Below are 24,935 nucleotides of genomic sequence, written 5' to 3'. Positions count from 1 at the left end.
AATCTGACATTTACCCGACCAAATAGCAAAAATAATTGAATACTTTTCGCAAAAACTTTAAAAATCGATAAAAATATGAAATATAAAAAAAAAAAAAAAAAAAAAAAAAAAAGGTAGTGGGGCTTCCAGGCACTTCGTGCCTTCTAGCCCTGAAGATGTTTAGGAGAAATGAAGTTCTTATATACGGGTCTTCCAGGAGCTTTTCACAAATTATATATGTTTTTCATGTTTTGTCAAGATTTCATCGTAAAGACTTTGTCAAGATTTCATCGTAAAGACTTTGTCAAGATTTCATCGTAAAGACTTTGTCAAAACTTCATCGTAAAGACTTTGTCAAAACTTCATCGTAAAATCAGACAAAAATAATGTTTAGGGTAGAAGGTTAGATATAACCTCTTTTCTAACCTCTTTTCTACCCTCTTGAATTTGTCAAGATTTCATCGTAAAGACTTTGTCAAGATTTCTTCGTAAATGTTTTGTCAAGACTTCTTCGTAAATGTTTTGTCAAGACTTCTTCGTAAATGTTTTGTCAAGATTTCATCGTAAAATCAGACAAAAATAATGTTTAGGGTAGAAGGTTAGATATAACCTCTTTTCTAACCTCTTTTCTACCCTCTTGAATTTTCATGAAATTTACACCAAAAATATACTACTAGGGTCATTTACGAAGAAATCTCAACAAAGTCTTTACGATGAAATCTCAACAAAACATAGACAAGAAAGTTCATGAGAAATTAGATGAAGAAGTCTTAACAAAGTCTTTACGAAGAAATTCATGAAAATTCAAGAGGGTAGAAAAGAGGTTAGAAAAGAGGTTATATCTAACCTTCTACCCTAAAATATATTTTTGGGTCATTTACACTCATTTACGAAGAAGTCACAACAAAGTCTTTACGAAGAAGTCACAATAAAACATCTGTCACTTTTCAGGAAAAAAACATTTTTATTGTATATAAAATGAATTTTACAAAACCACCGTTACCGTTCTTTGGAAATAAGAGTAAATGTAAAGATATTATATTGAGAGAACTTAAGAAACTACCGAATGGTCTAACATTTGTAGATTTGTTCGGTGGAAGTTTCTATATATCCCATCTGTGCCATACTGTATTTCCTGACTCAAAGATTATATGCAATGACTTCGACAACTATATGGACCGTCTCAAACATATTCCAGACACAAACAATATATTGAAAGCGTTAAAAGAAAAGATACCTATAGGTAAGATGGAACGTATACCATTAGATAAAAAAAATACTGTCAGAGAGGTTTTGAAAAAAGCAGAATATATAGACTGGGATAGTATATCTGCTAGACTATTATATAGTGGTGCTATAAGAGTTCATGACATTGAAACACTTATGTCAAAAGTTTTATATCTTAACTATACAAATGTTTTCAAAGAGAACATAGAAAAATATATTGAGGGTATAGAGTTTGTGAGATGTCATTGGACAGAGTTGTATGAAAAATATAAAGACAAGGAAAATGTTTTCTTTATAGTAGACCCGCCGTTCTATAACACATGGGATTTTCAATACCAAGTAGACTGGACTTTGAGAGACTCTTTAGAAACTTTAGACGTTTTACATAACCATCCATGCTTTTACTTTACATCCGATAAAAGTGGTTTGGAAAGTGTCATGAGATGGTTAGAGGACATACATGACTATGAGTTTAGATACGATAAGATAGAATATGAGAGAGGTCCTATAAACTGGAGAAAGTGTCATAACAAAGAAATTTTACTAGTAAGTAAATGTGGTTTGAAATAGGACTACTTTTTAGGTTTTTTCCATTGTGTCATTTATTTATTTGACGTGGCAGAAAAGTACAGAGAATATGAAGATGAACCAATGCCTGCAAATGTTCAGTATATGTACTCGTAAGAGATATTTTTATCTAATATTAAATGGACGCACAGAACTTAGCAAATGCACAGCAACCTGGACAACCAAACCCAGAGAATATTCCAAATGAAGTTAGAATACAAACTGCAATGGCAAACTATGGTCAAGTGCCAACAGATGTACAAATGCAAACTGCCATGTCAAATGACGCTGCGTTAGGCTTACCACCATGGTATGCAAATATGAGATGGAAAGAGTTTTATACAAACCCCGAAGTGGGATATAAACAACTCTATGCAGATGACGCGAACACAGGAGTTGACCCAGAATATGTTTTCTACCAGAGGAGAAACAGAATGTATGAGCTCCAGTTAAAGAATGCTATGGAACTCAACAGGAAACGTAAGAGACTAGGCGGACATTAGATTTTTACATATAGTAAAATGGGTTTCTTTGGAAGAATAGGAAACTTCTTTCGAAATGTTGGAAGAGGTATATGGAATGGAATAAAATCTGTCGGAAGAGGAATTTGGAACGGAGTCAAAAATATTGGTAAAAGAGTAGGTCAGTTTGTTGGTATTATACCTAAAGACCCTGAACCAGAAGAACAAGCTCCTGTTATACAACAGCCTGAACCTGCACCACAGTCTAGTTGGCAACCAAATCCAACACCTCAACCGTATTAAAAATTATATTTTTACCGTTCGATAGTAGTTGTATATGAAACTAAGTTCTAAGTAAAACGCATGGTATAATGGAACTATTCTCTTTCTTCCATCTGTTGTAAACCATACTTGAAAGTCTGAAATACTTCCACTTGGTGGTTCATATAGCTTTGTAGGTTTTTCGTAAAAGTCATTTGCCAAGCATAAAAAAGAGTTTTGTGCACCAGAAAATGAAGCATGAACTATAATAGCATCTGAGTCGAAAACATCTTTAAATAAATATGGTTCATCTCTTGCATATCGACTGTAAATATTTGCTAAAGGAAGTTCGACTTTCTGATTTAACATTCTTTGCAAATAATACCATGACATTGCAGTGAATTCTGTATATATTTGTTCGTCTTTCTTTGGATTGTCTTCGTAGATTTGAAATGACACTTGTGAATTTTGTTTGTCATATACAATTCTCACATAAAGTGTGCTCTCGGTATTTGCATATTCATCAGCATATTTTGCATAACATGAATTTATTTTATCTTCTATATTTTTTAACGCAGTCTGTAGAGAAGATGAAAGGTCAACTTGTATTAGCTCAATTTCTTCCCACATTTTTCGTTTCCCTTCAGATATATAATCTATATGAAACCTTACAATAAATGGAAAACTTTTATCTTCTACAGACACAAACTTCATTCTACGAAAGCCAATAGCTTTTGTGACAGATGGGTCTCTTAGCCATCTTAATGGGTAGTCAAAACGATAGCCTTCATGCTTTACGGTCTCTGTCTCAAACTTTTGACCGACATTAGTAAAAAGTTCATCTAATGGTTTAGTTGTAGCAACTCTTGAATTTTCTTTTTCTATTGGAAGCATATTTTATCTAGAAAAAAATGTCGAAAGAAACAGCGTCTATGAGAGAAATACAACACAACCGACAACTCATTTTGCAAGCTCTAAATAAGAACACAACAAACTTTTCAAACTATTCTAAGATATCTGAGTCATTGAAAGAAGGAAACTTAAAACTGACGATAAACCCAATGACAGATGAGTTTCTGTTTCAAGACAGTAAGAACCATACTGTTTGTATAAATCCAACAAAAAGAACTTTAAACGAGAAACCTATAGATGAACTTCTTTTGAAAGCAGATATTGACAACAAAGCTGACAAAGAGTATGTAGATGCAACAAGAGACTATATTCTCGCATGGACAGATAGAACATACCCACAAAAACACCATACACATAACATCTATGACGTAGATGAACTACCAGCAATGTTAGATGACAAAGCGGATAAAACATATGTTGACAATAAAATGTCAAGTGAAGTGACAAGAGCTGACAAAGAATATTCTAAAAAGACTCATACACATACCATTGCAAATATTACAAACTTACAAGAAACCTTAAACAGGAAAAGTGACGTTGGACATACACACGATTTCTTCGCAACTGTTGGTATAGAAAATATTGAAGGAACGGTTTGAAGAAACTGGTGGGGATGTATTAAATTGGAAACCTCCTAACTTTCCACAAGGTTTAACATCGGATGAAGACATAACAACGATGAGATACATTAGATGTAGAAATGTCTATGTCATGGAGGATGAAAACAAAGTTAAATTCACTGCTCAAGATTTATATGATAAAAAAGCTGACAAAACAGAGCTTCAAACGTTAAAGACAGAAATACTTCAAACAGTATATCCTATAGGTTCTATTTACACGTCAATGAACTCTACCAGACCAGAAGTAGTACTTGGTTTTGGAACTTGGACTCAAATAGTCGACAGGTTTTTTGTATTGTGCAAACTCTTCAAAGGAAACAGGTGGAAGTAAAACGATTTCAGGTGCAAATTTACCTGCGCACAGTCACTACGTAAGTTTAACTACATCTGAAGCAGGTTTGCATAGTCATAGATTTTGGGATTGGTCAGGAATGACAAAAGGTAAAGGATATGATGTTAAAGAGGACGTTAAGTTTGCTATAAATTGTTACTGGAGTAACACTGAGGTAGGAGGAAGCCATACACATCGCGTTTCAGGATATACGCAAACAACGGGACAAAGTAAAGACTACATGCCACCTTACATGACAGTTTACGCATGGTATAGAAATGCTTAGTCGTCATTTTCAACTTCTTTAGCATATTCGTCAGGAGTTGTCTTATATTTGTTAGGAACTGTCTTTGAAAGTATACCACCTTGAACTTTGACAAGTTTGAAACGAGGTCTGACAATAGTCGTTTTATCTTCTGCTTGCAGTGTGTACATTTTGCCATGTTTGCCTAAAACTTCATAATATTCTCTTGTATACTTTCTTCTATTTTTACGAACACGAATGTGAGTACCTGTCGAGTTCCCATTGTTGTCATAGTCAATAGTATTTTCATATGGGTCGCGTTTAGGTATTTCTATTTTTACTTTGTCACCTTTCTTAAGTTTGAAGCCTGGCATTCTTTCTTGTTTGTCTCTTTTGACTAAACTATTAAATATATAGTCTTTCTCTAAGTCGGGGTTGTTTTTCATTTCTTCGGGGGAGTGGTTTCCCAAACCTTTTTGTTTACGGTTATTGTAAATATTTAAAACTTGTCTCATCTTTGCCATGGAGAAATGTCTATATTTGTCGTCATATGACATTTCATCTACTTCACCACCTTGTGGTTGATTTAAGTCTCTTAAGATTTTTATACAACTGTCAATGACACCAAGAGCAGAATGGTTTTGGTCGACAATGAAATATTGGTTTACATTTTTTGAACGCAGATAGTTTTTAATATCGTCTGATTTGAAAGAACTTTCACAGTCAGATGTCAGTTTTGTTGGATGGTATTTGTCAACGAATATTGTCAAAGCAGTTTTCACATCTAAAATATTTTTGGACTGTAATGGTATGGCTTCACAGTATCTTGTGTTTTGACCAACAAATATTAGCCAGTATGGTGGTCCGTCTTCTCTATACCTCGGAATGTTTTCCAAGATATCCATAAACCAAGCATTTGGTGTTGAACTAAAGATTTTTACCATGAGTGCTTTCTTTGTCGCTTTAGAAACATAGGGGTCCTTGTTTGGATTCGTCATTTTTTAACCCATAAGAAATGGGTTTATTTGGCGCATTAGCAGGAGTTGCATCCAGATTTTTGCCCGCAGTGGGAACAATAGCCAGAGGTGTATTTGGAGTTGGAAGGAAGATTTTGAGTACATTAGGTATACTTAAAGAGAAAGCACAACCTATTATACAAACTGTACAGAAAGGTTGGGAGGTAGCACGAGATGCAGCAAATCTTATTCCAAATCCTGAAACAAGAGGAAAAGTTCAAGGATGGATGGACAATGTAGGAAGAGAAGCAGGAAACTACTATAACAAAGCAAATGACTACTATAACCAAGCAGGGCACTATATGGACCAAGGTGAAAGATTCTTTAACAGAGGATATAACCATGCACAACAGTGGGTAAACAACAACCAACCGCAACCGCCTCAAACTTGGGGAATGTAAATTTTTTTACTGAGATGAAATGAACAATACAGCATTGAGACAAATGGGTTCAAGATGGATTTGTCGACTTCCAGCAGTTACACAACCACGTGTTTGTCAAGTTCTTCCTATACCTCAGGAAGTTTTAGACCGACTTAAAAAACCTAAACAACCAGTTGAAAACAAACCAAACTAAAATTTTTTACTGAGATGAAATGACCGAAGAAGTTGAAACGGTAGATTTGACACCACAAACAAAAAGTTCAGAACCATTGTCAAAACCTGTCAAAGAACTTACAGATGAAGAGAAAAATTCAATAATAGAAAGTGCCAGGTCTGGAAATACAAACCCTAACTATAAAGTCACTTTTCATAGAAATGGAACGGCTAGTATCTCAAAAAAGAAACAGACTCTCACAAATAAAATATTGAAGTCTGAAGGAGCTTTCGAGACAACAGATGGAAAAGTTTACTTCACTGACCAACAGTTCATTATAGAACATCTCATTGACTTAGAGTCGAAATATTCTAAACTTTACAACAAACACAAAAAGTTGAAAGGAAAACAAAAACAAATGGCATATGATATTTACGAAGATGTTGACGACACAACCATACCTGCAAGTGAAGTAAAGTCAGGTGAACCAAAAAGTGACGAAAAACCGATAGAAGAAGGTGAGCCAAAAACTGAAGATAAACCAAAACCAAAGGTTAGTTTCCAAACTAAACCAAGTCAACCTTCATTAGCTGGTATGGGTTGGCGTCAAAGACTTTTGGTAGCTGGTGGCTATGTTAAGTAAAAGAAAACAACATATTTTAAAAAAAATATTTTTTTATTTTATTTGAAATGTACGCTGAGTTTGTTGGAACAGACCGTTGGAAAACTTGTTTGTTAGATGAGAAATATGAAATTCACTGTTGTGAGTCATTTGAAGTCAGAAAAAAAAAGACAAAAAGAGTTTTAAGCGAATGGGAGCGAAATGACGGATATGCTATGATGAGGATGAGTGGAAAAAACTATCTTAAACATGTTGTCATTGCAACTCATTTTATACCGAACCCTAACAATTTACCTTTTGTAGACCATATAAACCGTATAAGAAATGACAATAGACTTGAAAATTTACGTTGGGTTACTCGTTCTGAAAACAATAAGAACAAAAGCAAATTTCGAGATATTGTATTCGAATTTGTCGACGAACTAGAAGATGAAGCAATTGAAATTACAGACTATGGCAAGCATACGTTTGAGTTTTACTACTATAGCGAAGAACAAGACTCTTTCTACTTTTATACCGGCGTAAACTATAGGAAATTACACGTATGTTTTACTAAGGAAGACTATGCTTTTGTAAACACTAGAGATACAGATGGAAAATGCGTTAAAATACTTCTTAACAAATTCAAGAAGCTATATGGCATACCATTTTAAAACGTTTTAAAAAAAAATATTTTTTTATCCGATAGAAAAGATGACGAAATATATTTCAGTCAACAAGTACATGACAGAAGTCAAAGAAGAACTAGACCCATTCGCTTATTTGAATGTTTACTTCTACCATTTTGAAAAGTCTACATTTGACAAAGTTTGGAACATCGAACCAGTTAAGTTTGCTATTGTGACTAAAAATGGTGCGAAATTTGAAGACTTAGACATAGAAGGTTTGTTAGCAGTCAAAGAAAATTTTGACAGAAGGTTCTCAAACCTTAAAGAAGGCAAAGCATACAAACTTGTTATACCTTATGAACCAAAGAAAGCAGACGACTATGAATATTATGAGTCTAAGATAGTTGAAGTTCAAGGTAAATTGGGTAAAAAGATTTTAGAGTCTAAGCCAGTGTTTGCTCCTAAAGAGGAAGAGAACATTGACATTGACCCAGAAATGTTCTAAAAATAAAATTTTATTTTTACATGTCAAATTTCTTTTTCTCTGGAACTGGTTCAGGTTCTTTCTTCTCTTCTTCTACTTTCTTTTCTTTCTTCTCTCTCTTCTTCTTCTTTTCTGGTGGAGTTATGTCAAATTTCTCAGAACCATATTTATGTAAAAGTTCTTTGTCCTTTAATAGCTCTTCTATTCTGTTTCCTATTTCATCTTCAAGAACAGCGCATGTGTCTTCTTTGCATTCTAAGAACTTTTGTTGGACTTCATCTTTCCAATCGGTGTCATCTCTGTCAACAAGTCTGTCATTGACAAATTTTAAGACTGCTCTTTGTAATGTTTTATGGTTCTTGTCATATTCCCAGAAACAGAACTTTAGAACAAATTCACCTTTCTTGTTTACACTATGTAAGATTTTATGGTCGACAGATGTTTTGCTGTCGAAAAGCTTGTCTCGAATATAGATAGCGAAATCGCTAGACATTTTCTAAAAGATAAAATTTTTAATTTTTCTAAAAATATGTTAGAAAAAAAGTTTGCTGACATTGACAAGAAATTTGAGAATGTTTTGAAGAAGAACAAGAGGAAGTTAGAAAATGCTCAGATAAAGCCTATACATGACAAGTTCTTATTTGCTCAGAATGGTATAACAGGTCTAATCGCACCACCTGGGTCGGGTAAGACTTTCACTTATCTTAAAATGGCTGCACAACAACAAGAACTAGATGAGAAGAACCCATTCTATGAGTTAGTAGTCATTTGTAGTACTTCTGGTCAATTCGATCAAACCGTCAATTCGTTCAAAGATATTATAAAGAAGTCTAAGTTAGTATGTATAAAAGACTCTGAGTTGTTAGATTGGATAAAGAAGTACCAAAGAAGAGTTTTGAAGTACAATGCTATAAATGAGTATATAAATTCGAAGTTTAAAGACCCAAATGAGGAAATGCAGAGAATATTAGAGAAGAAACACTTCAGAAACAAACAGAAAGAGATAGAATACATTTCGAAGAAATTGCAATCGTACGATTGGAAGACTTACCCTCATAGATGTCTTCTTATCTTAGATGACTTTGCTTCTCATCCTTTGTTAAAGAACAGAGAACAAGACATGTGTCGAATTCTTAAGAAGCTCAGACACTTTAACATTTCAGTTGTCATTTGTGTACAGACAGCCAAGAGTTTAAGTAAGGATGTAAAGAGAATACTTACTGATATCATACTTTTCCCTGGATTGTCCGAAGACGATTTCATGGAACTTATGAAAGAGTCCATGGCAGGTAAGTTTGACAGACATGAACTATGGGAGAAGTACAAAGTCATACAAGACCCTCATACTTCTTTCAGAATTCACATCTACGCGAACAAAGTTCAAATTGTAAAAAGTCAAGCGTAAAAATGTAAGAGTTTGAGTCTTAGTCTGTTGTGGTGCTGGGGCTGTCGGTTCTTCTGGCTTTGGAATGGACTCGGTTGGTGGTACGTCGGACATTCGTTTGTGTCTTAACCGTCTTTGTTCTGAAACAATATAATATTGTCTTGAAAAAGTACAATATTGTCTTGAAAAAGTACAACATTGTCTTGAAAAAGTACAACATTGTCTTGAAAAAGTACAACATTGTCTTGAAAAAGTACAACATTGTTCTGAAAAAGTTCAAGACTTGTTCTGAAAAAGTACAGCCGTACTCAAATTTGAGAGACATTGTACTGAATTTATACAACATTGTTCTGAAAAAGTACAATATTGTACTGAATTTATACAACATTGTTCTGAAAAAGTACAACATTGTCTTGAAAAAGTACAACATTGTCTTGAAAAAGTACAACATTGTCTTGAAAAAGTACAACATTGTTCTGAAAAAGTTCAAGACTTGTTCTGAAAAAGTACAGCCGTACTCAAATTTGAGAGACATTGTACTGAATTTATACAACATTGTTCTGAATTTATACAACATTGTTCTGAAAAAGTACAATATTGTACTGAATTTATACAACATTGTCTTGAAAAAGTACAATATTGTACTGAATTTATACAACATTGTCTTGAAAAAGTACAATATTGTACTGACTCAGTATGGAGCTTGACCCCTTAGACGAAGCAATTTATCTAATTGAAATTAACGAGCTTGTTAAAGACTTCCTCAGGCAGAATGTAAAAGGCAAGCTTGAAAAATAAAGATTGAAATTTACCCTACTTGTTTAAAGTTGTCAAAATACTCTGTTATTTTTTCCTTTAACAATGGCAAATCTTCTTTGAAGGTAAGTATTGTACAACCTTTAATATCATAGTGTGTTTGAGGTAACGTATCTTGAACTATTTGTTTCACATCTTCATTTGGTGTCATTGAAATCGGTAAGTTTTCGCGATAGAACCAATTTCTGTCAGATTTGTAAATCTTAGCAAGGTCGTAAAAGCTTTTGTTGTTTCTTCTGACTAAATGCAACATAACCATATCTTTATCTTCTTCATTTTCCATCTCTTCAGTATAAATCATATACTTATAGTTCTTTTCCTTTCCTTTTGGTACCGAACGTGGTATTCTTTTCTGTATGGTTTTGTCTTTTGCTTCAATGACTTCATCTTTTGCATGAAGTTTCTTTTCCATCTCTTCACGTTCTTGTCTATGAATTTCATCTAACATCATGAAAATATAAAAGCGTAACGAGGCGAAGCCCACATTGCAACAGCATTTACAAGAAGTCTATGAACATAATATCCTTTCAAACTATTTGGCAAATTTTTACGATTTTCGTACGGAATCTCGTTCCGCGGTTTTCTACCACTCGCAAACATATGAGGAAATTCTTCTAAAAGTTCTTTTGTCTGTTGGTTTTCAAACCAATGACGTGCTTGCTTTGTAGAACGAAGAGTATTCAAAATACTTTGCATTTGGTACATGTCATCTTTGACTGAACGAATGAGACGTAACTGTTTGTTATACTGTATGTACTCGTATTCTTCATTTATGGCTTCATGGACTATAACTGTTGTTGTGTTCTCTGTTGTTGACATATCTGTCTTTACATACAAAATAAAAAAATAAAAAAAATAAAATTAACTTTATTTTTTCTATCTTGTATAAAAGACCAAAAATAAACGCTTTACATGTATTTTTCAGCAACTTCGTCAAGAAGTCTGTAAATATACCAAGCATAGCGAGGTGAAGCCCACATTGCTATTGAACTAACTAGGAACTTATGAACATATATACCTTTTAGATACGATGGTAAGTTTTGTCTGTCTTGGTACATCTTTTTAAGTTCTACATGTTCGAACTCACTCAAAAGTTCATGAGTGCTATTTAATTCAAACCAGTCTTGTGGTTTCTTAGTATCTGGTGTAGCACATGCTGTCAAAATACTTTGCATTTGGTACATGTCATCTTTGACCGAACGAATGAGACGTAACTGTTTGTTAAACTGAACCCACTCATATTCTTCATTTATAGCTTCATGGACTATAACTGTTGTTGTGTTCTCTGTTGTTGTCATATATGTTCTTACATACAAAATAAAAAAAATATTTTATAAAAAACTAACTTTATTTTTTCTATCTTAAGGAAATTCATGAAATTTGGTCATTTTTCAGCAAAAATATATTTTAGGGTAGAAGGTTAGATATAACCTGTTTTCTAACCTCTTTTCTACCCTCGTGAATTTTCATGAATTTTCATGATTTCATCGTAAATGTTTTGTCAAGACTTCTTCATATATGTTTTGTCAAGACTTCTTCATATATGTTTTGTCGAAACTTCTTCATATATGTTTTGTCGAAACTTCTTCTTCGTAATGAGCGTAAATGACCAAAAAATATATTTTAGGGTAGATGGTTAGATATAACCTGTTTTCTAACCTCTTTTCTACCCCAGTTATTTTATAAGCGTTTTACATGGTAAACGTTATTTTTACATGTATTTTTCAGCAACTTCGTCAAATAATTTTATAGCTTTATCTATCTCATCTACTTCAAACGTTTCTTTACCTTTTATGGGAGCACCATACATTTTCTCAAACTTTTCAAGTAGTTCTGTTTCTGCAGCTCTCATATCGTTAACCAACACAACCTTGACTCTATTGACTGTACTGTCATATCTTTGAGTTATATTAAATGTTCTTCCTATCTTATATCTCTTTGTATTGAAGTCCTTCGGTTTCTGAACGATGTAAAGTAAGCCTTCACTGCAACGTTCTGAGTCGAACGAACCATATGTTATGAAATTATATCCAACAACTGGGTCTAACCATAACAAAACTATTGGTATAAGACTTTTGTCGATGAGATATGCTGTAGTTCCATAGAATCTTACCGATATCATAAGCTCAGGATTTCTTGTCAAAATTTTCTGACTAGAAGCAATTCTAACCCAGTCCTTTGCTTTCTTTCCAGATGGAGATAAAATGTCTGACAAAGAATATTTGTTGTATTTCTTTGAGTATCTTACGTTTAAATCACCTATTCTAACCACTTTGGTGTCATTGTCTATCTTTCCAACTGTTTCAAACTCATTGTTTGACATTTCTGTCTTTAAATCTGCATAGTCGTTTCTCATTCTTTCTATCTCTTTGACGGAGTAGTTATATTTCCTCATTGCTGCTTTACATTTTGAACATTGTGGGTTCATTTTAGCATTGTACATTGAAATCTTACCTGCTAGTATGACTAAGGCGTCAATGGTTTTCTTCATCTCGAACATAGCGGGTTTTATTTGTTCGTTCCATACCTTACCCCTACTATCTTTATCTCTTATTTCCCAAACACATTTTGCAACTAACGAAACAAAGTTGTCGTAGGTCTTAAATTCTTCGGATTTGTAAAGGTCAATGTCCATGACTTTGTGGTTGCAATGAAATCCAAGGAATTCATAGTTTACCTTTCGTATGAACTTCTTTATTTCTACTGAGTCAGTCAGTCTGACTTCTATTTCGTCAAATTCGGGAATGGTTAGTTTTTGTTGTTGTATTTCAGGAAGTTTAGGTAGATGGTCAATAATATCCTGCATTTCATAAAGATACTGTTCATTTGTTTCATCTTTCGCACTACAGTCTAAATTACTTGTTAAAAGTTCTTGCTTTATCTTCTGGATTTTTGTTTCGAAAGTATATGAAGAAGGAATGAAGCTTTTCATCTCTACTAACATTGAAGTTGGGTTCATGACTAAAGAGTTTGGTGCTGTAGTTGTTTGAATTGTTGTTGTGCCGATTGTTGACATTTTTATTTTTTTATACAAAATAAAAAAAATAAATAAAATAAAGTTAGTTTTATTTTTTATTTCGGGAAAATTCATGAAAATTCAAGAGGGTAGAAAAGAGGGTAGAAAAGAGGGTAGAGCTACCCTTCTACCCTAAAATATATTTTTGGGTCCTTTACACTCATTACGATGAAGAAGTCTTGACAAAACATTTACGTTCATGTTTGACAAAACATTTATGAAGAAGTCTTGACAAAACATTTACGATGAAATTCATGAAAATTCAAGAGGGTAGAAAAGAGGTTAGAAAACAGGTTATATCTAACCTTCTACCCTAAAATATATTTTTATTGAATTCAGCAACAAAATGGTTCATTTACTCACAATATTTTTGTACAAAACAACCCCAAGCTTTTAACTTCTCTTCTGCAGCTTCTAATGCTATCTTAGCGAGTTCATATTCTCTAAATTCTCTCTTTAAATCTTCTTGTTCCCATTGGTCTAGTTCGTATGGAGAGTCTCTATAACCAGAACATATCTCACGTTCATGTTCTATTTGTTTTTCATGCATTTTTCTAACTTCTTCTTCGAACAAAGGTTTAGCATTTTCTACTGTATCTTCGAGTTCTTCTTCTTCATCTAACTTCTCATGAACTTTCTTGTCTATGGAGTCCAGAATTTTTCCAACTGCTATACAATATTTTGGAGAAGCCCACATTGCAATATATAGTTTACGAGTCTTGGGTCTACATACGTTCCTCTAACCTGTTTGATTTCATCAGGAATTCCTGCATGAACTTTGTATAAAAAGCAACCGTCGGAATTCCGGCGGTTGGTATATTCTTCACAAAATGCCGTATAATACTCTTCCCAGGACTTATTTTCCAACAACTTTCTAAAGTCTTTCCTAAACTGCTGACACATATTTGTTACATTTATATAACCATCCTTGTCTCTACGTAAGACTTCAATACCGTTGTAAGTGCCTTTTGTGAATGTTTCGCCATTAGATTTGTTCGTGAACGTTTTTGCTTCGACTGACATACTGTTCTTACAATAAAAATAAAAAATATTTTTGGCTTAACCGTCGGACATTCGTTTGTGGCTTAACCGTCGGACATTGTCTTGAAAAAGTACAAATATTGTTCTGAAGCAGTGCAAATATTGTCTTGAAACAGTACAAATATTGTCTTGAAACAGTACAAATATTGTTCTGAAACAGTACAAATATTGTTCTGAAGCAGTGCAAGTCTTGTTCTGAAAAAGTACAAGTATTGTTCTGAAACAGTACAAGTATTGTTCTGAAAAAGTACAAGTCTTGTTCTGAAACAGAAAATTTTTCTCACAAATTGAGAGCTTTTACGGGAAATTTGTTCTGAAAAAGTACAAGTCTTGTTCTGAAAAAGTACAAGTATTGTTCTGAAAAAGTACAAGTATTGTTCTGAAAAAGTACAAGTCTTGTTCTGAAAAAGTACAAGTCTTGTTCTGAAAAAGTACAAGTATTGTTCTGAAACAGTACAAGTATTGTTCTGAAAAAGTACAATGGACAACATCGAGCCATTAGATGAGGCAATTTACCTTATAGAGATAAATGAAGTTGTTAAGCAGTATTTGGGCAAGGACAAAGCCAACAAGTCCCTCGGCTTCTGGTTGTCTGGAAGAGGTGCGCTGAAAATCGAAATTGAAACCGGAATTCCAATTCAAATACCAGAAAACACTCCTTTCGACGACATAAAGGACGCCAAAAGAGAAGCTCTTGTTAAGTTCTTTGCCAAGCGTCCTTGGATAAAAATACCAAACAGAGAGAGTCCAATTCCACGAATTATACAAATTCTCAGAGCACTGTTCCACTTCTCTGGTCAACCATTCTACATAACTACAGAAGGCGGCATTCAGCCAGTTCAGTAAACATCTCATTTTAACTCACTTTTTTTCTATCTTAAGGAAATTCATGAAAATTCACCTGTTGAACTTTGTATAAAAAGCAACCCGCCGAATTCCGCGGGTTGGTATATTCTTCACAAAATGCTTGTTTTGAGGTCGAGCCACTTTTGGCTCCACCGTATTCTTTCAACCAAAAACTCATTTTTGTCGAATTCAGCACAAAATTCATGAAAATTCATGAGGGTGAAAAAACAGGTGAAAAAAGAGGTGAAATCTCACCTCTTCACCTAAAATATATTTTTACTGAATTTAGCAACAAAATGAACGAGGTCAGGATGTATGTTGCTGAATTCATTCATAACACCCTTTGTAAGCTCATAAAATGTTTGTTTTGTATCTGCTACTTTTGTTCTTTGTTTTTCAACCCGAAGCATTTAATATATGTAAAAATATACTGTTTTAAAATGGTATGCCATATAGCTTCTTGAATTTGTTAAGAAGTATTTGAACGTATTTTCCATCTGTATCTCTAGCGTTTACATGAGCATAGCCCGCCTTAGTAAAACATACTTGTAATTTTCTATAGTTTACACCGGTATAAAAGTAGAAAGAGTCTTGTTCTTCGCTATAGTAGTAAAACTCAAACGTATGCTTGCCATAGTCTGTAATTTCAATTGCTTCATCTTCTAGTTCGTCGACAAATTCGAATACTATATCTCCAAATTTGCCTTTGTTCTTATTGTTTTCAGAACGAGTAACCCAACGTAAATTTTCAAGTCTATTGTCGTTTCTTATACGGTTTATATGGTCTACAAAAGGTAAATTGTTAGGGTTCGGTATAAAATGAGTTGCAATGACAACATGTTTAAGATAGTGTTTTCCACCCATCTTCATATCAGCATATCCGTCTTTTTGCTCCCATCCGCTTAAAACTCTTTTTGTCTTTTTGTTTCTGACTTCAAATGACTCACAACAGTGAATTTCATATTTCTCATCTAACAAACAAGTTTTCCAACGGTCTGTTCCAACAAACTCAGCGTACATTTCAAATAAAATAAAAAAATATATTTTTTAAAAAAATATTTTTTTCTTTACTTTACGTAACCACCAGCTACCAGAAGCCTTTGACGCCAACCCATACCAGCTAATGAAGGTTGACTAAACTTTGGTTTTGGTTTATCTTCAGTTTTTGGCTTCCCTTCTTCTATCGGTTTTTCGTCACTTTTCGGTTCCTCTGACTTTACCTCACTTGCAGGTATGGTTGTGTCGTTAACATCTTCATAAATATCATATGCCATTTGTTTTTGTTTTCCTTTCAACTTTTTGTGTTTGTTGTAAAGTTTAGAATATTTCGACTCTAAGTCAATGAGATGTTCTATAATGAACTGATGGTCAGTGAAGTAAACTTTTCCATCTGTTGTCTCGAAAGCTCCTTCAGACTTCAATATTTTATTTGTGAGAGTCTGTTTCTTTTTTGAGATACTAGCCGTTCCATTTCTATGAAAAGTGACTTTATAGTTAGGGTTTGTATTTCCAGACCTGGCACTTTCTATTATTGAATTTTTCTCTTCATCTGTAAGTTCTTTGACAGGTTTTGACAATGGTTCTGAACTTTTTGTTTGTGGTGTCAAATCTACCGTTTCAACTTCTTCGGTCATTTCATCTCAGTAAAAAATTTTAGTTTGGTTTGTTTTCAACTGGTTGTTTAGGTTTTTTAAGTCGGTCTAAAACTTCCTGAGGTATAGGAAGAACTTGACAAACACGTGGTTGTGTAACTGCTGGAAGTCGACAAATCCATCTTGAACCCATTTGTCTCAATGCTGTATTGTTCATTTCATCTCAGTAAAAAACTTTACATTCCCCAAGTTTGAGGCGGTTGAGGTTGGTTATTGTTTACCCACTGTTGTGCATGGTTATATCCTCTGTTAAAGAATCTTTCACCTTGGTCCATATAGTGCCCTGCTTGGTTATAGTAGTCATTTGCTTTGTTATAGTAGTTTCCTGCTTCTCTTCCTACATTGTCCATCCATCCTTGAACTTTTCCTCTTGTTTCAGGATTTGGAATAAGATTTGCTGCATCTCGTGCTACCTCCCAACCTTTCTGTACAGTTTGTATAATAGGTTGTGCTTTCTCTTTCAGTATACCTAATGTACTCAAAATCTTCCTTCCAATTCCAAATGCACCTCTGGCTAGTGTTCCCACTGCGGGCAAAAATCTGGATGCAACTCCTGCTAATGCGCCAAATAAACCCATTTCTTATGGGTTAAAAAATGACGAATCCAAACAAGGACCCCTATGTTTCTAAAGCAACAAAGAAAGCACTCATGGTAAAAATCTTTAGTTCAACACCAAATGCTTGGTTTATGGATATCTTGGAAAACATTCCGAGGTATAGAGAAGACGGACCACCATACTGGCTAATATTTGTTGGTCAAAACACAAGATACTGTGAAGCCATACCATTACAGTCCAAAAATATTTTAGATGTGAAAACTGCTTTGACAATATTCGTTGACAAATACCATCCAACAAAACTGACATCTGACTGTGAAAGTTCTTTCAAATCAGACGATATTAAAAACTATCTGCGTTCAAAAAATGTAAACCAATATTTCATTGTCGACCAAAACCATTCTGCTCTTGGTGTCATTGACAGTTGTATAAAAATCTTAAGAGACTTAAACCAACCACAAGGTGGTGAAGTAGATGAAATGTCATATGACGACAAATATAGACATTTCTCCATGGCAAAGATGAGACAAGTTTTAAATATTTACAATAACCGTAAACAAAAAGGTTTGGGAAACCACTCCCCGAAGAAATGAAAAACAACCCGACTTAGAGAAAGACTATATATTTAATAGTTTAGTCAAAAGAGACAAACAAGAAAGAATGCCAGGCTTCAAACTTAAGAAAGGTGACAAAGTAAAAATAGAAATACCTAAACGCGACCCATATGAAAATACTATTGACTATGACAACAATGGGAACTCGACAGGTACTCACATTCGTGTTCGTAAAAATAGAAGAAAGTATACAAGAGAATATTATGAAGTTTTAGGCAAACATGGCAAAATGTACACACTGCAAGCAGAAGATAAAACGACTATTGTCAGACCTCGTTTCAAACTTGTCAAAGTTCAAGGTGGTATACTTTCAAAGACAGTTCCTAACAAATATAAGACAACTCCTGACGAATATGCTAAAGAAGTTGAAAATGACGACTAAGCATTTCTATACCATGCGTAAACTGTCATGTAAGGTGGCATGTAGTCTTTACTTTGTCCCGTTGTTTGCGTATATCCTGAAACGCGATGTGTATGGCTTCCTCCTACCTCAGTGTTACTCCAGTAACAATTTATAGCAAACTTAACGTCCTCTTTAACATCATATCCTTTACCTTTTGTCATTCCTGACCAATCCCAAAATCTATGACTATGCAAACCTGCTTCAGATGTAGTTAAACTTACGTAGTGACTGTGCGCAGGTAAATTTGCACCTGAAATCGTTTTACTTCCACCTGTTTCCTTTGAAGAGTTTGCACAATACAAAAACCTGTCGACTATTTGAGTCCAAGTTCCAAAACCAAGTACTACTTCTGGTCTGGTAGAGTTCATTGACGTGTAAATAGAACCTATAGGATATACTGTTTGAAGTATTTCTGTCTTTAACGTTTGAAGCTCTGTTTTGTCAGCTTTTTTATCATATAAATCTTGAGCAGTGAATTTAACTTTGTTTTCATCCTCCATGACATAGACATTTCTACATCTAATGTATCTCATCGTTGTTATGTCTTCATCCGATGTTAAACCTTGTGGAAAGTTAGGAGGTTTCCAATTTAATACATCCCCACCAGTTTCTTCAACCGTTCCTTCAATATTTTCTATACCAACAGTTGCGAAGAAATCGTGTGTATGTCCAACGTCACTTTTCCTGTTTAAGGTTTCTTGTAAGTTTGTAATATTTGCAATGGTATGTGTATGAGTCTTTTTAGAATATTCTTTGTCAGCTCTTGTCACTTCACTTGACATTTTATTGTCAACATATGTTTTATCCGCTTTGTCATCTAACATTGCTGGTAGTTCATCTACGTCATAGATGTTATGTGTATGGTGTTTTTGTGGGTATGTTCTATCTGTCCATGCGAGAATATAGTCTCTTGTTGCATCTACATACTCTTTGTCAGCTTTGTTGTCAATATCTGCTTTCAAAAGAAGTTCATCTATAGGTTTCTCGTTTAAAGTTCTTTTTGTTGGATTTATACAAACAGTATGGTTCTTACTGTCTTGAAACAGAAACTCATCTGTCATTGGGTTTATCGTCAGTTTTAAGTTTCCTTCTTTCAATGACTCAGATATCTTAGAATAGTTTGAAAAGTTTGTTGTGTTCTTATTTAGAGCTTGCAAAATGAGTTGTCGGTTGTGTTGTATTTCTCTCATAGACGCTGTTTCTTTCGACATTTTTATTCTAGATAAAATATGCTTCCAATAGAAAAAGAAAATTCAAGAGTTGCTACAACTAAACCATTAGATGAACTTTTTACTAATGTCGGTCAAAAGTTTGAGACAGAGACCGTAAAGCATGAAGGCTATCGTTTTGACTACCCATTAAGATGGCTAAGAGACCCATCTGTCACAAAAGCTATTGGCTTTCGTAGAATGAAGTTTGTGTCTGTAGAAGATAAAAGTTTTCCATTTATTGTAAGGTTTCATATAGATTATATATCTGAAGGGAAACGAAAAATGTGGGAAGAAATTGAGCTAATACAAGTTGACCTTTCATCTTCTCTACAGACTGCGTTAAAAAATATAGAAGATAAAATAAATTCATGTTATGCAAAATATGCTGATGAATATGCAAATACCGAGAGCACACTTTATGTGAGAATTGTATATGACAAACAAAATTCACAAGTGTCATTTCAAATCTACGAAGACAATCCAAAGAAAGACGAACAAATATATACAGAATTCACTGCAATGTCATGGTATTATTTGCAAAGAATGTTAAATCAGAAAGTCGAACTTCCTTTAGCAAATATTTACAGTCGATATGCAAGAGATGAACCATATTTATTTAAAGATGTTTTCGACCCAGCTGCTATTATAGTTCATGCTTCATTTTCTGGTGCACAAAACTCTTTTTTATGCTTGGCAAATGACTTTTACGAAAAACCTACAAAGCTATATGAACCACCAAGTGGAAGTATTTCAGACTTTCAAGTATGGTTTACAACAGATGGAAGAAAGAGAATAGTTCCATTATACCATGCGTTTTACTTAGAACTTAGTTTCATATACAACTACTATCGAACGGTAAAAATATAATTTTTTAATACGGTTGAGGTGTTGGATTTGGTTGCCAACTAGACTGTGGTGCAGGTTCAGGCTGTTGTATAACAGGAGCTTGTTCTTCTGGTTCAGGGTCTTTAGGTATAATACCAACAAACTGACCTACTCTTTTACCAATATTTTTGACTCCGTTCCAAATTCCTCTTCCGACAGATTTTATTCCATTCCATATACCTCTTCCAACATTTCGAAAGAAGTTTCCTATTCTTCCAAAGAAACCCATTTTACTATATGTAAAAATCTAATGTCCGCCTAGTCTCTTACGTTTCCTGTTGAGTTCCATAGCATTCTTTAACTGGAGCTCATACATTCTGTTTCTCCTCTGGTAGAAAACATATTCTGGGTCAACTCCTGTGTTCGCGTCATCTGCATAGAGTTGTTTATATCCCACTTCGGGGTTTGTATAAAACTCTTTCCATCTCATATTTGCATACCATGGTGGTAAGCCTAACGCAGCGTCATTTGACATGGCAGTTTGCATTTGTACATCTGTTGGCACTTGACCATAGTTTGCCATTGCAGTTTGTATTCTAACTTCATTTGGAATATTCTCTGGGTTTGGTTGTCCAGGTTGCTGTGCATTTGCTAAGTTCTGTGCGTCCATTTAATATTAGATAAAAATATCTCTTACGAGTACATATACTGAACATTTGCAGGCATTGGTTCATCTTCATATTCTCTGTACTTTTCTGCCACGTCAAATAAATAAATGACACAATGGAAAAAACCTAAAACAAGTAGTCCTATTTCAAACCACATTTACTTACTAGTAAAATTTCTTTGTTATGACACTTTCTCCAGTTTATAGGACCTCTCTCATATTCTATCTTATCGTATCTAAACTCATAGTCATGTATGTCCTCTAACCATCTCATGACACTTTCCAAACCACTTTTATCGGATGTAAAGTAAAAGCATGGATGGTTATGTAAAACGTCTAAAGTTTCTAAAGAGTCTCTCAAAGTCCAGTCTACTTGGTATTGAAAATCCCATGTGTTATAGAACGGCGGGTCTACTATAAAGAAAACATTTTCCTTGTCTTTATATTTTTCATACAAATCTGTCCAATGACATCTCACAAACTCTATACCCTCAATATATTTTTCTATGTCCTCTTTGAAAACATTTGTATAGTTAAGATATAAAACTTTTGACATAAGTGTTTCAATGTCATGAACTCTTATAGCACCACTATATAATAGTCTAGCAGATATACTATCCCAGTCTATATATTCTGCTTTTTTCAAAACCTCTCTGACAGTATTTTTCTTATCTAATGGTATACGTTCCATCTTACCTATAGGTATCTTTTCTTTTAACTTTCAATATATTGTTTGTGTCTGGTAATATGTTTGAGACGGTCCATATAGTTGTCGAAGTCATTGCATATAATCTTTGAGTCTGGAAATTGTATGGCACAGATGGGATATATAGAAACTTCCACCGAACAAATCTACAAATGTTAGACCATTCGGTAGTTTCTTAAGTTCTCTCAATATAATATCTTTACATCTACTCTTATTTCCAAAGAACGGTAACGGTGGTTTTGTAAAATTCATTTTATATACAATAAAAATGTTTTTTTCCTGAAAAGTGACAGAAAAGCGGTTTTTGACAGACGTTTTATTGTGACTTCTTCGTAAAGACTTTGTTGAGATTTCTTCGTAAATGAGTGTAAATGACCCAAAAATATATTTTAGGGTAGAAGGTTAGATATAACCTCTTTTCTAACCTCTTTTCTACCCTCTTGAATTTTCATGAATTTCTTCGTAAAGACTTTGTTAAGACTTCTTCATCTAATTTCTCATGAACTTTCTTGTCTATGTTTTGTTGAGATTTCATCGTAAAGACTTTGTTGAGATTTCTTCGTAAATGACCCTAGTAGTATATTTTTGGTGTAAATTTCATGAAAATTCAAGAGGGTAGAAAAGAGGTTAGAAAAGAGGTTATATCTAACCTTCTACCCTAAACATTATTTTTGTCTGATTTTACGAAGAAGTCTTGACAAAACATTTACGAAGAAGTCTTGACAAAACATTTACGAAGAAGTCTTGACAAAACATTTACGAAGAAGTCTTGACAAAACATTTACGAAGAAGTCTTGACAAAACATTTACGAAGAAATCTTGACAAATTCAAGAGGGTAGAAAAGAGGTTAGAAAAGAGGTTATCTAACCTTCTACCCTAAACATTATTTTTATTGAATTCTGTATAATATTCTGAGTAATATGACAGATGTTTATATAACACTTTCTCCGGTTTATAGGACCTCTCTCATATTCTATCTTGTCATATCAAAACTCATAGTCATGTTTGTCCTCTAAGACTTCATTTATACTAAACATCTTCAGGGCTAGAAGGCACGAAGTGCCTGGAAGCCCCACTACCTTTTTTTTTTTTTTTTTTTTTTTTTTTTTAATATAGATATTAAAGAGACTTTTAATATAATATTCATAAAGATTTTCCAAAAATATGATACCGCAAAATTAAAAAAGTGACGTCTTGAGTGGAGTCAAAGGTCGAAATTGCTAGCTAAATGTTTTTTTAGCGAAATTGCGTATTGTACGTTTTTTTCGCAAAACGAAACCCTTAATAAAAGTGATTGAGGTCATAGCAAAACGGCTGTTTCAGTCATTAATTCTTAAAAATAAAAAGGGTAAAAACTAAATACAATGGGTAAAATTCAATAGTGTCTGTGCTATCGTTCAATTTGAAGGTGTCTTTTGAAACCGCAAGACACATTGAATTTTTGAATAGTGTATTATGGTTTGACAGACACCAATGAAAAAAATAAAATGATATTTATTTTAAATATATAAGATCCTTATATAAAATATAAATATTTTATCGTTTTATTTTCTTGTTTTAAAAATGTTTTTTATTGAAAAATCAATAAAACTAACTCCAAAATAAAATTTTTGATTTAAAGACACTATGATGACACCAGGCAAATCTTCCAAGACACCTATCGTCGGGAATCTAACAACCCTACAAACGTTCTTGGGCACAATTTCTTCGGTTACTAAACCAGAACGAACCATTACCACCAGATGGTCCATTTAAATTTATACTTCCACCAGCAGATTTGACAGTTTATAGAAACGTGTTTGACCCTCAAAATGTTATGTGTCATGCAAGTTTCAGTTCAAGCAACAATGGTTTTCTATGTATCGGTAAGGACTTTTATGACTTTGCTTCTAAATTCTACGAACCACCTAGTAACAGTTTCTCTGACTTTCAAGTTTGGTTCACAACAAATGGTGTGCAACATATTATACCATTGTACTATGACTTTTATCTCGAATTGTCTTTCATATACAACTACGGAAAAGTGCTGAAAAAGTATTGAAAAATATATTTTAGGTGGAGCCAGGTCCCTCGGTCCCTCGGTCCCTCGGTTAAACGAACTTCTCTGAAAAAGTGTGACAACATGACATTTAGACAACAGTCCAAGAAATAAACTTCTTCGTATATGTTTTGTCATGATTTCATCGTAAATGTTTTGTCATGACTTCATCGTATTCTTTCACCCGTTGAATTTTGTATAAAAAGCAACCGCCGGAATTCCGGCGGTTGGTATATTCTTCACAAAATGCTTGTTTTGAGGTCGAGCCATTTTTGGCTCCACCGTATTTTTCAACCAAAACTCATTTTTTTCGGCAAAAATATATTTTAGGTTAGATGGTGAGATCTCAGAACAAGACTTGTACTGTTTCAAGACAATGTCCGACGGTTAAGCCACAAACGAATGTCCGACGGTTAAGCCACAAACGAATGTCCGACGTACCACCCAAAAATATTTTTTATTTTTATTGTAAGAACTGAAATGACAGTCGAAGCAAAAACGTTCACGAACAAATCTAATGGCGAAACATTCACAAAAGGCACTTACAACGGTATTGAAGTCTTACGTAGAGACAAGGATGGTTATATAAATGCAACAAATATGTGTCAGCAGTTTAGGAAAGACTTTAGAAGGTTGTTGGAAAATAAGTCCTGGGAAGAGTATTTTAAGGCATTTTGTGAAGAATATACCAACCCGCGGAATTCCGCGGGTTGCTTTTTATACAAAATTCATGCAGGAATTCCGGATGAAATCAAACAGGTTAGAGGAACGTATGTAGACCCAAGACTTGTAAACTATATAGCAATGTGGGCTTCTCCAAAATATTGCATAGCAGTTGGAAAAATTATGGACTCCATAGACAAGAAAGTTCATGAGAAATTAGATGAAGAAGAACTTGAAGATACAGTAGAGAATGCTAAACCTTTGTTCGAACAAGAAGTTAGAAAAATGTGCGAAAAACAAATAGAACATGAACGTGAGATATGTTCTGGTTATAGAGATTCTCCATACGAACTAGACCAATGGGAACAAGAAGATTTAAAGAGAGAATTTAGAGAATATGAACTCGCTAAGATAGCATTTGAAGCTGCAGAAGAGAGGTTAAAAGTTTGGGGTCGTTTTGTACAAAAATATTGTGAGTAAATGAACCATTTCTTTTTATTGAATTCGGCAAAAATATATTTTAGGTGAAGTGGTGAGATCTCAGAACTAGTCTTATACTGTTTTTTCACCCGTTGAATTTTGTATAAAAGCAACCCGCGGAATTCCGGCGGTTGGTATATTCTTCA

The 24,935-nt window shown here is 33.9% G+C and overlaps 18 protein-coding genes and 2 pseudogenes across 20 annotated transcripts, besides 2 other annotated features; 9 read left to right on the top strand and 11 right to left on the bottom strand.

The window, feature by feature from the left end:
* Nucleotides 1-24,935: part of a mobile genetic element that runs on past both edges of the window.
* Nucleotides 85-22,717: a mobile genetic element.
* Nucleotides 958-1,776, top strand: TVAGG3_1026490 (phage tail repeat-like family; the record flags this gene model as incomplete). Its single annotated transcript, XM_051255034.1, has 1 exon — nucleotides 958-1,776. The coding sequence occupies one exon, from the start codon at nucleotides 958-960 to the stop codon at nucleotides 1,774-1,776; it is 819 nt and encodes a 272-aa protein (XP_051080608.1).
* On the top strand, nucleotides 1,914-2,276 carry TVAGG3_1026480 (uncharacterized protein; the record flags this gene model as incomplete). Its single annotated transcript, XM_051255033.1, has 1 exon — nucleotides 1,914-2,276. The coding sequence occupies one exon, from the start codon at nucleotides 1,914-1,916 to the stop codon at nucleotides 2,274-2,276; it is 363 nt and encodes a 120-aa protein (XP_051080607.1).
* On the bottom strand, nucleotides 2,541-3,125 carry TVAGG3_1026470 (uncharacterized protein; the record flags this gene model as incomplete). Its single annotated transcript, XM_051255032.1, has 1 exon — nucleotides 2,541-3,125. The coding sequence occupies one exon, from the start codon at nucleotides 3,123-3,125 to the stop codon at nucleotides 2,541-2,543; it is 585 nt and encodes a 194-aa protein (XP_051080606.1).
* Nucleotides 3,407-3,779, top strand: TVAGG3_1026460 (phage tail repeat-like family; the record flags this gene model as incomplete). Its single annotated transcript, XM_051255031.1, has 1 exon — nucleotides 3,407-3,779. A coding segment is annotated over one exon (373 nt), but the record flags the coding sequence as incomplete, so codon positions are not given.
* Nucleotides 4,641-5,126, bottom strand: TVAGG3_1026450 (uncharacterized protein; the record flags this gene model as incomplete). Its single annotated transcript, XM_051255030.1, has 1 exon — nucleotides 4,641-5,126. One exon carries the CDS (start codon nucleotides 5,124-5,126, stop codon nucleotides 4,641-4,643), a length of 486 nt encoding a protein of 161 aa, XP_051080604.1.
* On the top strand, nucleotides 5,618-6,019 carry TVAGG3_1026440 (uncharacterized protein; the record flags this gene model as incomplete). Its single annotated transcript, XM_051255029.1, has 1 exon — nucleotides 5,618-6,019. One exon carries the CDS (start codon nucleotides 5,618-5,620, stop codon nucleotides 6,017-6,019), a length of 402 nt encoding a protein of 133 aa, XP_051080603.1.
* TVAGG3_1026430 (uncharacterized protein) lies at nucleotides 6,214-6,708 on the top strand (the record flags this gene model as incomplete). The annotated part of the gene is made up of 1 exon (XM_051255028.1): nucleotides 6,214-6,708. A coding segment is annotated over one exon (495 nt), but the record flags the coding sequence as incomplete, so codon positions are not given.
* TVAGG3_1026420 (protein of unknown function, DUF4108 family) lies at nucleotides 7,471-7,890 on the top strand (the record flags this gene model as incomplete). Its single annotated transcript, XM_051255027.1, has 1 exon — nucleotides 7,471-7,890. One exon carries the CDS (start codon nucleotides 7,471-7,473, stop codon nucleotides 7,888-7,890), a length of 420 nt encoding a protein of 139 aa, XP_051080601.1.
* TVAGG3_1026410 (uncharacterized protein) lies at nucleotides 7,907-8,179 on the bottom strand (the record flags this gene model as incomplete). Its single annotated transcript, XM_051255026.1, has 1 exon — nucleotides 7,907-8,179. A coding segment is annotated over one exon (273 nt), but the record flags the coding sequence as incomplete, so codon positions are not given.
* TVAGG3_1026400 (protein of unknown function, DUF4106 family) lies at nucleotides 8,399-9,274 on the top strand (the record flags this gene model as incomplete). The annotated part of the gene is made up of 1 exon (XM_051255025.1): nucleotides 8,399-9,274. One exon carries the CDS (start codon nucleotides 8,399-8,401, stop codon nucleotides 9,272-9,274), a length of 876 nt encoding a protein of 291 aa, XP_051080599.1.
* On the bottom strand, nucleotides 10,062-10,888 carry TVAGG3_1026390 (annotated as a pseudogene). Its single transcript has one exon. A coding segment is annotated over exon 1 (827 nt).
* Nucleotides 12,568-13,085, bottom strand: TVAGG3_1026380 (organellar and viral DNA polymerase type B; the record flags this gene model as incomplete). Its single annotated transcript, XM_051255024.1, has 1 exon — nucleotides 12,568-13,085. A coding segment is annotated over one exon (518 nt), but the record flags the coding sequence as incomplete, so codon positions are not given.
* Nucleotides 13,441-14,108, bottom strand: TVAGG3_1026370 (annotated as a pseudogene). The gene has a single exon. A coding segment is annotated over exon 1 (668 nt).
* On the bottom strand, nucleotides 15,408-15,992 carry TVAGG3_1026360 (His-Me finger endonucleases family; the record flags this gene model as incomplete). The annotated part of the gene is made up of 1 exon (XM_051255023.1): nucleotides 15,408-15,992. The coding sequence occupies one exon, from the start codon at nucleotides 15,990-15,992 to the stop codon at nucleotides 15,408-15,410; it is 585 nt and encodes a 194-aa protein (XP_051080597.1).
* Nucleotides 16,040-16,606, bottom strand: TVAGG3_1026350 (uncharacterized protein; the record flags this gene model as incomplete). The annotated part of the gene is made up of 1 exon (XM_051255022.1): nucleotides 16,040-16,606. The coding sequence occupies one exon, from the start codon at nucleotides 16,604-16,606 to the stop codon at nucleotides 16,040-16,042; it is 567 nt and encodes a 188-aa protein (XP_051080596.1).
* TVAGG3_1026340 (uncharacterized protein) lies at nucleotides 16,626-16,781 on the bottom strand (the record flags this gene model as incomplete). The annotated part of the gene is made up of 1 exon (XM_051255021.1): nucleotides 16,626-16,781. The coding sequence occupies one exon, from the start codon at nucleotides 16,779-16,781 to the stop codon at nucleotides 16,626-16,628; it is 156 nt and encodes a 51-aa protein (XP_051080595.1).
* On the bottom strand, nucleotides 16,801-17,202 carry TVAGG3_1026330 (uncharacterized protein; the record flags this gene model as incomplete). The annotated part of the gene is made up of 1 exon (XM_051255020.1): nucleotides 16,801-17,202. The coding sequence occupies one exon, from the start codon at nucleotides 17,200-17,202 to the stop codon at nucleotides 16,801-16,803; it is 402 nt and encodes a 133-aa protein (XP_051080594.1).
* TVAGG3_1026320 (uncharacterized protein) lies at nucleotides 19,428-19,678 on the top strand (the record flags this gene model as incomplete). Its single annotated transcript, XM_051255019.1, has 1 exon — nucleotides 19,428-19,678. A coding segment is annotated over one exon (251 nt), but the record flags the coding sequence as incomplete, so codon positions are not given.
* On the bottom strand, nucleotides 20,542-20,769 carry TVAGG3_1026310 (uncharacterized protein; the record flags this gene model as incomplete). Its single annotated transcript, XM_051255018.1, has 1 exon — nucleotides 20,542-20,769. The coding sequence occupies one exon, from the start codon at nucleotides 20,767-20,769 to the stop codon at nucleotides 20,542-20,544; it is 228 nt and encodes a 75-aa protein (XP_051080592.1).
* Nucleotides 24,127-24,789, top strand: TVAGG3_1026290 (uncharacterized protein; the record flags this gene model as incomplete). Its single annotated transcript, XM_051255017.1, has 1 exon — nucleotides 24,127-24,789. One exon carries the CDS (start codon nucleotides 24,127-24,129, stop codon nucleotides 24,787-24,789), a length of 663 nt encoding a protein of 220 aa, XP_051080591.1.

Source organism: Trichomonas vaginalis, chromosome I, assembly GCF_026262505.1.
Source record: "Trichomonas vaginalis G3 chromosome I, whole genome shotgun sequence".
Lineage (NCBI taxonomy): Eukaryota > Parabasalia > Trichomonadida > Trichomonadidae > Trichomonas > Trichomonas vaginalis.
The sequence above is the reverse complement of the archived record's forward strand: the minus strand, read 5'-3'. Positions and strand labels throughout refer to the sequence as shown.